The sequence below is a fragment of the Lutjanus erythropterus genome, chromosome 16 (genome assembly GCF_056507025.1).
Source record: "Lutjanus erythropterus isolate fLutEry1 chromosome 16, fLutEry1.hap2, whole genome shotgun sequence".
Taxonomy (NCBI): domain Eukaryota; kingdom Metazoa; phylum Chordata; class Actinopteri; order Lutjaniformes; family Lutjanidae; genus Lutjanus; species Lutjanus erythropterus.
The window spans coordinates 27,694,355-27,707,939 of record NC_139332.1 but is presented as its reverse complement, the minus strand read 5'-3'; the positions used below and the strand labels follow the sequence as shown (position 1 = coordinate 27,707,939).

The 13,585-nt window shown below is 38.0% G+C and overlaps 1 protein-coding gene across 3 annotated transcripts in view; it reads right to left on the bottom strand.

The window, feature by feature from the left end:
- Positions 1–12,654, bottom strand: part of atp9b (ATPase phospholipid transporting 9B) — a 52,227-nt gene extending 39,573 nt beyond the window's left edge. The window contains exons 1-7 of one of the 3 annotated variants that reach the window (XM_084738650.1): positions 12,454–12,590; positions 11,905–11,977; positions 7,479–7,652; positions 3,819–3,969; positions 2,651–2,764; positions 1,634–1,742; positions 892–950 (exon numbers count right to left, since the gene is read on the bottom strand). In XM_084738650.1, the coding sequence (XP_084594776.1) occupies positions 892–950; positions 1,634–1,742; positions 2,651–2,764; positions 3,819–3,969; positions 7,479–7,652; positions 11,905–11,912 (615 nt within the window). In that variant the 5' untranslated portion in view covers positions 11,913–11,977; positions 12,454–12,590. Of the gene's footprint in view, positions 1–891; positions 951–1,633; positions 1,743–2,650; positions 2,765–3,818; positions 3,970–7,478; positions 7,653–11,904; positions 11,978–12,453 lie in introns of all 3 variants that reach the window. The other 2 variants (XM_084738649.1, XM_084738651.1) reach the window with 2 other exon arrangements.
- Between the last annotated feature and the right edge of the window lie 931 nt (positions 12,655–13,585).

Genomic DNA, 13,585 nt, shown 5'->3' with positions numbered 1-13,585 from the left:
GAGAGATGCTGAAGTTAAAAGCAGAGCCTAATTCTTATGTAGTAAAACACTCCTTTAGAAACAGCGAAATAGGTTGTCATAATCGCAGTGTGATGCTTGGAGGGTTTTAACATTTGCTAAAACACTAAAGTCACATAGTAACAGAAACTAACCAATCAAGGCAGCAGTAAAACAGCAACTCCCGTATTCTGCAAGGTAAAATTATGTCCAGTAGGCAACAACATTGTGAGAAAGATCCCTACAGAGAGACCTTTTTGGTAAAGAGTATGATCAAACTGTTTTGATATCACTCCCTTTATAGCCACCTGACTCCACTGACGAAAACAGTAACTTTATCTCACGGAATATGGGAATCAGCGTCTATCAGCGCCTCCATCGATTTGTTTGTTTGCAGCATTATGTGACTTTGGTGTTTAAACACATGTTAAAACTCAAGCATTACACTGCAGCCTGTTTGTAACTGAGGTGATCTACTAGATCAATTCCAAAAGTTTTTGACCAATTAGTCATTTAGATCCTAAAATATATAAAATGGGATTTAAAATACCAGAATTAGCCTTTAAGATGTATGATAATGATGTAGTACATCAATTTATAAATTAAGGAAGCAATTTACACAATATTGCCTACAATTTGCTGTAGCTTGATCTCAATCTAGGTCCATTAAAAGATAAAATGTTTCAGTATTTTAATTATTAAGAATATATTACCTACATTTTGCAAATATGTAAAAGTAGGGCCCAGGTTTAAAATGACCAGAATTACCCTTTAAACTGGAAGAGAAATAAACAACTACTCACACATATACAAGTATTTGCAATAGTTACATTTTCTGGGAGAAACCTGATCCATTTGCATGCAAAGATTTATACAGAAAACATTAAGCTTTACCTTATCAACGATGATCAGGTCCCCAACTTGAATGTCTGAACTCTTTACTTGAACTTTTCCTGAGGAAAAAGACGAATAAATGAAAATGTGAAAGACAACAGACAGAAATTGTAAAGTACCTTCGCATTACAATTAGACTCTTAAGATACGCTGTGAATTTTTAAATAGCTATGAAATAAAATGCAGGTATTGATTTCTGCCCCTTGAAAATGACGCTGACTCTTAAAACCACAACCCACTTTTCGCTATTGCTCCTCTCCTTCTCCCTCACCTTCGAGCAGATCGATTTCCTCCAGCATGATAATGTGATACCCTTCTGTTTTCATCTCAGGTCTGAGGCATACACTACAACAATGGCACATAGGGTCACTCTCAATTATTATTGCCTCAATATCCGCTACGACCCTTCTTCTTCTTCTTCTATGCTCACGAGCACACATAACTGTGTGAAAGCGACATCCTCGGCCACAGTCACAGATACCACACAGGGGGATTTTACCACACATTCAACACAGGGACAGATCTTAGATCATACAGTCTTGAGAAACTGAGAGAAAAAAATCAATGCAATTACAGCTAGAAGAATGACTTCAGTTACACGTGTAGATCCAGTGGAGTGCCGTGCCTTAATTGCATGGGGAGAGCTTGACTGTACGCTGGAATATCCGTTATCATAATGTCAGCAAACAGTTACAGGCATGAGGAGGAGTGTGGATAGATTTCCTTTGGTCCTCTCACTGACCTCGCACTGTGAGCTTGCTGTAGAGCTGAGAGTTCATCTCTTTGTCCCGCTGGTACCGTCGCACTTCGTCCACAGCCTCTCGCATCATCGTAACTGCTAACACAAATCCCTGTGTGACAAAAGAGCAAAACAGATCAATCACTTCAATGATCGTTCACAAAGCTTCATTGATACCCGAGTCCGTCTGAATGTTTTTAGACTTATTTAAGGTGGTTTTTGCCTTTTTCGACGAGTTAACGCACATAATGAGAGACAGAAACATCTTTTCCTAAGAAGTTCTTACAAAGTGAACATTAAACTCAGATGACTGATCAGCTGTTACTGTTGGGTAGGGTTAGTTATGTAAAACATTAATTAATGAAGCACAAACAATTTAAATGAACAGATGAATAAAACCACAAGATTCCAACAAATCAGGAGAAATGGTACTCAAAACATACATTATTGGCAAAAACATTTAAAATTGGTTACATTTTTATCAGCAATTAATCAATGAACGATTAATCATTAACTTCTCTAGCTCTGAGAGAAATTGCAGCTGTCTGCGTGAACGGCTGCACAAAGGACCTCTCTTCATTTTTCTCTTTTGTTTCTTCTTCTTTGAGGTCAATTGGCAGGTGGCAAACAACTGGTTTTGTTTTCGCTTTGCAACTTTTACTTCCCCTACTCAGTTTAACTACAGTTTGCGTGAACTAGTTTATTCTCTCCTGACCAGTTGATGGAAATGCACCTAATTTTCTTTTAAATCAATTTTGTCTTCTGTTTTTTTGTGACATTTCAAAAATTCACTTCGAATTTACTTGACAATTGGAACGAAACTCAAACTGCCTTCCACTTTCTCTAAGAAAGGAACTTGATCATTATTAAAGGACTGGAATCATCTCTGCTCAATATGGGTAAAAAAAAATCAGTATCAAATATCAATATTTTTCAAGGTATTCAATGGGAATTAGAAATTCTATTTCTATATCATGACTATTACAGAGTAAAAACTGTGAAAAAACAAAGTGCATTTACCAGAGGTGCCCAATACGTGTACAAATATCCGATTTTCAGCGATGGCACAAACTGGGAACAGGCCACCACCAGAAAGTAGAGATTGAGGAAGAACTTGAACTGCTGGTAGAGAACCTGAGAGGGGAGCAGAAGACAAGGATTCAGAGAGGTGAGTGAACGTGTCAGCAAGGTGAGTCAAAGACGACGACAGCTGCCAAAAGAAGACAAAGAGGATGCAGCAACAACAGAGCAGGCGGGATGGGTTACTGTACATGTTCCAAGGTGGAACAGGATACATGTTAATGCTGTTAACTTTACATTAACCTAATGGAAATTCTGACACTTTGAGAACTTCTGTTTCAAATGGCATTCAGGGTATGGATTTCACGTGGCATGGTGACTTGGCGCAATGTCGGTTGGTGCAGAATAAAACGCGGCACGAGACAAACGGGACTGATGACCACAATAATGAGCGGAGAAGGAAAACAGGCCGACTTTCTTAAATCACACATACCAAAGTGCCACCTGTGAATTACTGAGGGCTCTTTGCTAATGGGCCATCCATCAACGCGGATCCCTTCGTATTCTATTCATCTAAGGTCAAATTTTGAATAATGTTTGCAATAATGAGAGTCACAGATTATCAGAGACAATGGGATCAATGGACGATGCTCTACAGTTAATGAACCCTCTGACCTTTAGGGAAAAATGCGAACTGCTAAACTCAATTTGTGTGTATTTAATAATTCAAAGTGGAGGGAGAAAAACAGAGCCGCTTTGCTCGCCATTGATGAGAATATCTACGTCTCTAATAGACAGTTGACATTTTATGGCCCAGGCCGAAGGCAGCCCTCTTAATCATGGAGCCATTTGGTTTTTAATAAGTAAGTCTGATGGATCTCTAATGTCCCCTACAGTGTAAACCCTTAACTTAATGGAAGAACAGTTAACAATTAGACCCGGCGCACGCTACTGTGCTTTACGTACTGTTAATCTGTGAAAAGATCAGCATATTTCACCTGGGAGAATGAGTTGCCACTGTGAGGATCATTAAAGTTAATAACAGTGGGAACACTGACTCAATAAAGCCATAACTTCTGCGATCAGAGCAGGAAATGTGAATTCTGTGAGAAAAGACAGTTGACTCGACTGCTTTAGGCATTTTGTTGTTCTCTTAAGTCAAACTCACCCCAGGCACAAAGGTGAAGATGTTGTACTTCTGGTTTTTGATGGCATTTTTGGGGTACTTCTCTTCACATTTCTCTGGGCAGCCAAGCCACACCGTCCTGGCCTTCAGCTCCTTCTTCCTCCGACATATGTGGGCCAGACAGTCACAGCAGCTGAGAGGGGAAAACGTTCATATGATCCAGTGTAAACATATTAAGCACAGAAGTCTGGTAATTATTTCTTTGATCAATCAACTAATTAGTCTGGAAAAAGTCAGAAATTTGTGAAAAATGCACATTACAATTTCCTAAAGCATCGGCGGAGTCCTTAATTTGCTTGTTTTGTACGACAAACAGCCTAAAACTTAAAGAGATTTACATCATGTTGACATAAGACGAGGAAAAACAGCAAATGCTTAGAATAAAGAAGCTATAAATGGAAAATATTTGTCATTTTTGCTTGAATAATGACTTGCATGATTAATTGATTATCAGAATATGTTGCAGCAAAACTTTGTAACAACTGTCTAAATATTTAATTTATTAAATGTTCCAGCTCTAAATTGTATAGCCGCATTTAGTTTATTTTGTTTGTATCCTTGTATGTTTATCGCTCATTGTTGTTTTAGCATTTGAACATTCATAAAAAACAGAATCTGAGAGAAACAGCATTTTGATTTTTTAACATGTTCTGTACGTACAGCAAACTTGACAATAAAGTTGATTTTGACTTTTGACGCCTGGTAACGGATTAAGTAGGTGAGGGGAAATACACTGCACAAATTCAGCACAATCAAGAAATAAAATGTGTTTAGTTGAAATTCTACTTAAAAACAAAGTTACAAGTAAGTCTGATTCTTTTCAACTTCCACCAACCTGCAGTGAAAAATAGTTAGAACGCTTAATTTTCACCTGAATTTTATGAGTTTATGGTCATACATTAAACTGTTGTTTTATTTCTTGAACAGACTCTTTGCCACAATTCACAGTGAACAAGTGTTGTAAATAGAAGAGCAATTCAGAATATGTTTCTGGTTACAGAAAGTTAACAGAGAGAAATTTAGAAAATGGGGGTGAAACATCTATTTATAGTTTCAGAATAATGTGTTTCTCATTAGATTTTTACTATTCATGGTGATAAATTCCTGGATTTTTCTGATTAAAAATAGAAATATTCATTACTAAGTGCCATGTCTCTCACAAATATCAAGATTTCACAATTTAACAATCTCAATTCTCATTAATTTTGTTAAATCAATTGTGACCGCTGAACTCTGCAGCTGCGTCCCGCTTCATCCCACTGCACTGATATTATTTATATTCCCGCTCTTGTCAGCGTTAATTAGATCTTCAGGGTTTCTTTTGGCACAATTTAATAAAGTAGACCCTTGCTTCTTCTATCCCTTTGAATGATCTGAAAAGGTTAGTATCTCTCCAGGAGGGAATTCCTCTGCTAATGCTCTGGGAGTCTGACACTTTTAGAGCCTCAACAAGCAGACACGCTGTATGTGTGCAGACAAACAAACTGTGTAACAGAATATGATGTGTATTTGTCCTTGTTAGTTTCACCTCATGTTGACTTTTCTAACATGCAAAGACCAGCTCTTCCCTATGTACCTATGTTATTATTGTGATATTATCAAAGTTCTGAGAAGAGATTAGAGAGAAGAGATGGATCATAGATCGACATTTACTTTTTAAAAAGTATTTGACTTTCTATCAACCTGCTAATGACTACATTGGGGCTTATCTAGCATATCTGATATCAAATGCAAACAGAGATGTAGTGTGGGGGTAAATTACAAAGAGCGCAGCTCGATGTGAGCACGACCTAAACTGGCACCTGAGGGGGAACGAGTGTCAGTGTATACCGTCATGCTGATCGACTTGGCTTTTCCACTTTTTAAGCAAGTTGGCAAAACATAAAACTAAATAAATCAACTTTGGTAGAAAGTCTTGTTTGCGTTGGCCTCGATGCTCCCCATCTCTGTGCACTCCGAGTCCAGTTTCATAAGAGCGATTATTTGAGCAAATGAATGCTATTCAAATAATATGCCATTTGAACAGTCAGGGCTTATTCAGTGTGAATTATTTGTGTTTTATAATCCCACACTAAGCACACATAAAATTACTGGAAAGCATCAAACTGGTCAGCTGTGAAAAATCCGATTTGTTCATTAGTGGGGGGGATGGGGAGGGGGGATCAATATGCAGCCTGAACTGGAGATGCACCACTAACAACAAAACGCCACAGAAAACAGAATATTCTATGAAATTCAGTGAACGTTACTTTTTGGGCACTGAAGTGCTGCGCAAACATTTGTTTATGAATGTTACACTTTATTTTTTGGCATAAACAAACACTCTTCTCTTGGCCACAAAAGGAGCATCTTTAGAGGACAAAACCTGTCAAATTAATCATTAGCTGGATAAACCGCATCGTTCTGTTTGACCTGAAAATCTTTTTGGACTGATGGTGCGCATCGAGGAACTCGACCAAAAACATGCCCTTATCCTCTCTTTGCACTTCATGCACAACTACCGGTGCGTTTGAAATCCAAACTGATCATCACGGGCACACTTACTGACATTATACACTACAGATACATTTACAGAATGACAAAACACTGACAACTTTCAGAGTGGTGGAGGTACTTCAAGTGAATTAATCCACAGATAGAAAATGATGTGAGTTTGCAGCACAGCAGGGGAATAACACCTGACCTCGCAACCATACTTACTATGATTAACATAAATTTAACAGTAAAACATGAACTGATACCTTGTTCCATTTACGTGAAGAGATCTGTTCATGATAGCTTGCAATGCATAATTCTTATAAAATCTGTCATAATCATAAGAACATTATGTTCAATTTAATATTCAAAACACCCAAGGACACTCAGAAGGTAAGAAAAGAAGGATGGATGCACTTTGCTTAACCTCGCCATCTAAAAACATCATGCTCAATCTTTGAATTAACCATTAAACTTATACTTTGTTATGCTGCTGCTTCTATTTAAATTAACTTTTTCACAAATAGAAATTTAGTAATGTCAAGCAGAGGCAAAAAGCTGAGGCAGAAGCTTTCTTTAGAGTGTCATATTGTTAAAGTTTCAGTAACTTTTCCTTCAAGCAGAAGGAATGAACTGAAGAAGGTTCAGCTAAATGAGACCACAGTGGGATTTCTTTGAGTCATCACACATAGATGACCAAGTCATTAAATTGAAATAAATAAATAAATAAATAAATAAAACAATTTGAGAGGACTTTGGATTTTAAGGCCACAATTCGACTTTTCAATATAAACTTTTTTTTTTTTTAATTTTCCACTGACAGTTGGACCATCGAGTCTCGATTTGTAAAGATGAACAGATCATTGGTTTTATGCCCTGACAACTGTCATTTACGTTTTCAATTCTTCTTTAAAAAGATAAAAAAGATATTCTTTATGCTATCAACTGTGATATAACAGCCGGTAAGCTACGCTGTGTCGTCTTTGAAGTGTTGAGTTTTTCTTTGGGCATGTGCCAGATGCAGCAAGAAAACAAGTACTGGGAGAATCACCGATTCTGTCTTTTGATTCGATTCTTGAAATCGAAAGCTCAATTTGACTCACTTTCAATCTAATATTGAAATAATGACACGACCTAAACAAGAACAATGTAATGGTGCAGTCATACCTGCCACAGAGGACTTTCCACCCTCCCAGGAGGAACCAGCCGAGGCCTCTCTGTCTCTGATTGACTCTGGCCCGGGGCAGCGTCTGGTAGTCGCTCTCATCATTCTCAAAGCCTTCCTCCGACATCATCAGAGGCATCTCATCCAGGTTAGAGGACTCATCTTCTAGGGAGTATCTGCAAGAACAGAGTACAGTACAATATAAAGAAACTGAACTTAGATTGTGTTCAGCAGGACCCATTACTTTGAATGAGGAGCGATAACATTTTGTGTCAACTAAATTAAGCTCCTCTTTTAATCCACATGGATGCTGAATAATAAATGAGCGACCTGCAGGCAGTGTCGTTAACTCTGGGCATTTTGTAGGTGGCTGGCTAACAAGATTCAAGACTGAGAGACTGCTGTTCATAGCACCAGATGTGCAAAATCTGGTGAAAGACTGAAGAAAAGCCAAGATTAAAGCTAGGTACAGCAGTTGGCTCAGTTCCTCTGTTACTAAGTACTGTAGAGTACGTCTCCTATTCACATTATAAAGAAACACTGGAAACACTCTTGAGAGGCACATAATGTCTTATTCATGAGGCCCCTCTAAAGAATCAGGAAAGTCTGTGGCCTAACAGAGGAAACACTATATGGGTTTGCAATACTGGCTAATGCAAAAGTTTAAAAACACTTAAATAAAAGATGCAAATTACATACTGACATGATCTAACCATTAAGTCGCACATAAAAAAAAAAACGAATGCAGACATCAAAGTTAGAATGAAAAGCAGAGATGCACCTCACACTGAAAATAAAATATCTTGAATAAAAATCTCTTTTGAGATGTTGCTATTTAGGTCAATGGCACAGCTAAATGTGACAGGCAGCCTGCCATACAACAAAATGAGTTATGGGTACCAAAAGTGATAATGGGTTTAATATAAGCAGAGCTATTCTCTCGGTTAGTATAAAATCAACGTATGTCCCATTAGGGCTGAATGAGTTTGAAAAAATATGATTTTGACTGATATTTCAATTGCGATCTGATTTGAAATAGCAGAGGGACTGATCATTTTTACATTTTCTTCCCATTTTTATTAAAAACACATTGAAATGATTAGGGTGTGATCTTCTCAGGGGTCTGAACCAAACAAAGATGTTTCCTTAAGTCTGCAGAATATGATGTGCAGGCTAGAACATCTCTGCAGCACAACATTAATCTACACCAATTTTAATTTAATTTAATTTAATTTAAAATGGAATTCTGACACACGTTGCCTTCAATAAATATTGTGCCTCTCATGATTTGAAAATTGCAGTAGTCCATATTGCAATTTTTTGAAAAGATTTCAATTAATTGTTCAGTCCTGTTTCCCATTTTGTTGGCATGTCCTTGTGTCTGCTATCTTTACCTGCCACAAAAAACACCAACAACTATTCTCACACACACTCAATATTTATGCAAGCAGCTCAAAATTTACATTTTTATGTTTGATTAAAAAATTACACCAAAGTAATAAAATATACCTAATATATTGTGTTTTATGGAGAAATTAAATAAACTGTAGCCACAGTTATTCTGTCACACTGTTGTCAGTCTGCTGTCTGACCATCTGAAACTGTCCACTGAATGTCATGAAACAGACAGAGACATAAAACAAGTGAGAATCCATCTGCTGTGAAGGAAGCTTCCCACTTCAATACTGTAAATGTGGACTGATCCAGAGCAATGAGACATTTTGGACGCTAAAACATGCACATTCATATCTGCTATAGTTCGACAGACAACAGATCTTCAGAAAATACTGGTGCCACGTTTGACTACCAAATGTGTCAAATCTAGTGTCTGTCTACAATACCCGACTGTTCCCGTTACCAGCAACCACTCGTTGAATGCAAACACCACTCCAACATCCAGTAGGCTGATTATTTTCCTATTATATCAGTTTTTTTTACTCAGGCAAATCCCTGAAATGCCCAGTCTGAGAGTGTGAGAAGGTGTTAACTGCAGGTGTTGAGACTCGTTGAATATTTGTTGATGAATGTTTTAGTGTTTTATGCACATAGAGTGAGAATTTGAAAAAGCTGAGAACTGATGATAAAAATAACAACCTGCTATTAAACGTGTACGGAGTTCTCAGAGAGCTGATTCACAAGAAACAAGTTGTTACCTGAACAACAGAGCCAGGGGTGTGCGTAGGTGGTGGATTTTGCACTGATGTGAATAAACATACCGGTTTTACTGCTCTGTGAATGCAGTGTTAGTCACAGGTTAGTTATTTGTGTCCGGGAGCTTTAACATCAATTTCGATTGTGATTTTAATTTATTTATTTCATTCAAGTGTAGTCTGCACCTAAAACTTAATTTCCTTGTTCTAAAATGAAAACACAATAAATACAGAAAACAATTTTGGGTAGAGGCAGATTAATTTCTGTACCTTGCCGAAAGAAATTGTTTAATTCAGAATTTGTGGAATATGAACAGCCTGAAAGGTCACTCAGCTGTACATGAATTGATGTCTTGTACCTACAAAAATATGGACATGTGAACAAGCATAAAACAAGCATCAGCGGGATTATGAGCTTAAGATCAACCATCCACACTAGTTCTCACTGATTCGGCCCTGCAGAGCTGCTCTTCATGCCAACCAGTAAACATGCAGACGCTGATACAACCTGACTTTCTATTTCAGCTGAGAGCTCCTGCAACTTTAGTTTAAGAACTAGAGAGATAATGATACCTTAGTCATTAAGAGGGCTTTAAGTCCTGAAACAACTTTGTTATCTATCCTCGCACCATGTTAGCCCAAGCGGACAGTGACACACCCGAAATAACACTCTGCACCACTATTACTCAGGCTGGATGGTTCATTGTTTCCCAGTTCTTACTCTTCTTAAAAACATTTCAGTATCTCACTTCATCCTGAGATATAGCCTGAAATATGCACATTTCATCCCTGTCAGACCAAACCCTACTGAATTTTACAACAATCCAAGGATGTGTGCATTACTTAAAGGGATAGTTCACGCAAAAACTAAAATTCAGTCATTATCTATTAACCCTCATGCTAACTGAAAGTCCAACACTGGTGGAGTTTCACAGGAAAACAGTGTTGCAGAATCTCAGTTTACAGTAAATGGTGACCAGCTTTCAAATGAGAAAAAAACAACTGAAAAAAGCAGCATGGAAGCATTTTATGATTTCTTTTCAGTCATTTTTTTAATGTTTTAAAACTGGTCACCATTCATCAAGATTACTTGGGAGATTCTGCAAAACTTTTTTTCCTGTGAACATCCAGTAGTGTTTTGTGATGAAAGCCAGAAAATATAGGAGGGTCTTAACAGCAAACAAAAATCGGGGGAAAGAAAGCAGCTGCAGACTAAAGGGATTACACAAACTGAAAATTGAAGAGGTAGTGTTAAGTGATGCAAATAATGAGTACTTTTTGACTTGTTGGATTTGGTTCCAAACCTCCAAATCAACTCTTGAGCCTTTGACCTCAGTAACTACTGTGCCTCAGGCTATATATGAATCACCATGAACTTTACATTGTTGTTTTCGTGTCTTGTTTACAGACTGTTGGGACATTCCAACTAGATACGTTAATAGCCACAGTGTTTCTTTCTACGGAACTCCCACATCTGATTACATAATAATTCAACTCTCAACCCAGTGGAAACGTGGGCTGGTTTGTAAAAAGGTTTGCTGGCTCTCTGGTACAGCAGTACAATCACTGCCAACAAATGCTTCCTGTGTCAGTGGAAAAGCTTTATCAACGTAGTTTTAAAGGGATAGTTCAGATTATCTGAAGTGGGGTTGTATAAGGTACGAGGTAAGCAGGAGTACTGGTGTAGAAAGCTTAAGAATGTACTGCTGTGGACAGGGTCTCCAGAGGACATATTTTAGCCAACAAAGCAAGTTGAGATCAGTGTACGTTCTATTTAGAATATTTTCATCACTTTATCTTGCCAACAGAGAGCCTGTTCTAATGGGGAAATGCTCTCTCCAAAGCAAACTCCAAACTCCATTGGCAAAAACAGTCATTTTATAATTGGCCAATTTGAACATTGTGACTTAATCATGTGAATTAATCATTGGAGTTCTACTAACCCCACTTCAAATAATCTGATATATAACTTTAAGCACTTGAGGACCACTGCTCTGTAGCTGACCCAGCAGTCTTAAGTCCACAGTTCCCCACAGGATCCAATTAACGGTCACATGAATATTATTACTGAGAGCAGGAGACAGGAGCACAGAGTGCAGAGGCGTTTCCCTTCAAGTCCAAGTTTAAATGTGAGGTAGACAAACATAACAACTTATGAAAAGCCCATTAAATGCAAAGCCAATCCTGACAGAGACGTTTGTAGTGGGTTATCAATCAAACATATTCACTTATACTATGTAAACAGTCAATAACATCCTGCTACTTGGGCTAAAAGTACCTGGTCATGCGCCTACTTCACTTCCTGTCCATTCCTGAACCCTGAAGGCTTTATTAGCTCATCCACGTCCAGTCTGAAAAATGAACAAGCTTGTGAATGTCGACTACAGCATGAAACAAAACTTTATAACATGGGAGGAACGTGGCTGAGACAGATAAGCTATCATGTGACTTTAAGTTAAATGATGCCAGAGGGGACTGAGCAAAGCAGTGGTCAACATTGAGTATATCTGTCACTCTTACCGTATGCTAACGCACACTACAGGTTATAAAGATTGTTGTACTGGACCAGTAAAAGCAGATTAAATATTCGACGGATTCTTAGCTTTAAGAGTGGCGGTATGAGCAAACCAAACAGCTGTCAAAGGTGAAAATGCGAAGGAGCTGTCAGGAGCGGTGCTAGTAGCAACACAAGCTAACAACCACGACCCGTACACACACATACACGGACACCGGGAGCAAGCAAGGCAGCGAAACGTCAACATTTCAGAATAAACGGCTGTTTCTTCTGTATCCGATCGGAGAAACAGCTCGGCTAGCCTCTCCATACCTTGAAAGTCTGGCTGAGTTGTAATACGGGACCCTCTTCGAGCTCTTCCGCACCGGATTTAACGGGATGCTGTCAGCCATCTTGGCTGGGCAGTACACATCCTGACGTCACCACAGAAAAACGTTTGGGATGTATGCTGCATTCAGTTGCCGTTAAGAAGGTAGTAACTGTCAAAGTCACGACCGACGAATGAAGCTGTGATGCGAGTTTAAGTTTAAAGAGCTGAAAGGGCGTATTTTCCATTTCCACTGCTTCCTATTGCTGTAGGCCAAGGTAGCTCTGGGGGACTGATCTCTTACAATAAGCGACATAAACACAACTAGGTCTGATTTAATGTAACAAGGGATAATTGCGCTTTCCAGGAGTCTGTGAAGGCAGCATGAAAGATCCGTGTGCGAAATCCATGGTTGTGGTCAAATAAAATTTATAATTGATTATACGAGACCATGATGTACGTCTGTAAACGATACTGTGAAATATGGACGCCAATTTCAGCCAATGTGATAAAAAAAAAAAGATCCGGTAAGTGTTTACGATGAGATACAATCTCAAAATAATTATTTTGAGAAAGATTCTAATTATTTTGATAAAGTGTCTCATTATTTTGACATATTAATGATTTCATTGAGATAAGTGAGCCTAACTTATTGTTTTGAGAAAAATTCTCATTTTTATGAGATGCTAAGTCATTATTTTGAGATAAATGGGACTAATTTATTATTTTGTGAACGTTTTTCATTATGTTGACATACTAAGTCAATACTTTGAGAGAGTTTCTCATCATTTTGATATGCTAAGTGATTGCTTTGAGATAAGTAAACCTTCTCATTAAGTTTCTTAATATAATAACTCAGCTAATCTTTTGTTTTTCATAATACTGGTGGAAATGGGCTTGCACTGTAAAACACTGTATGGAGTATTGATGGGATAAATAGCATGAGAGTCAAGCATGTTGAAAATGAAATGAGAAACAAACTGTCCTGTATGAAAAAAAGCTAATAAGTGAACCACTGAGTAGAGACTGGAGACTGAGGCTGTCATTTATCATTAAAATAGTTAATTGTGCTCCCGAAAGCCACCAATTTTCTTATCAACGAGTCTAAAACTGTCTTACTTTGTTTATTTATCATTT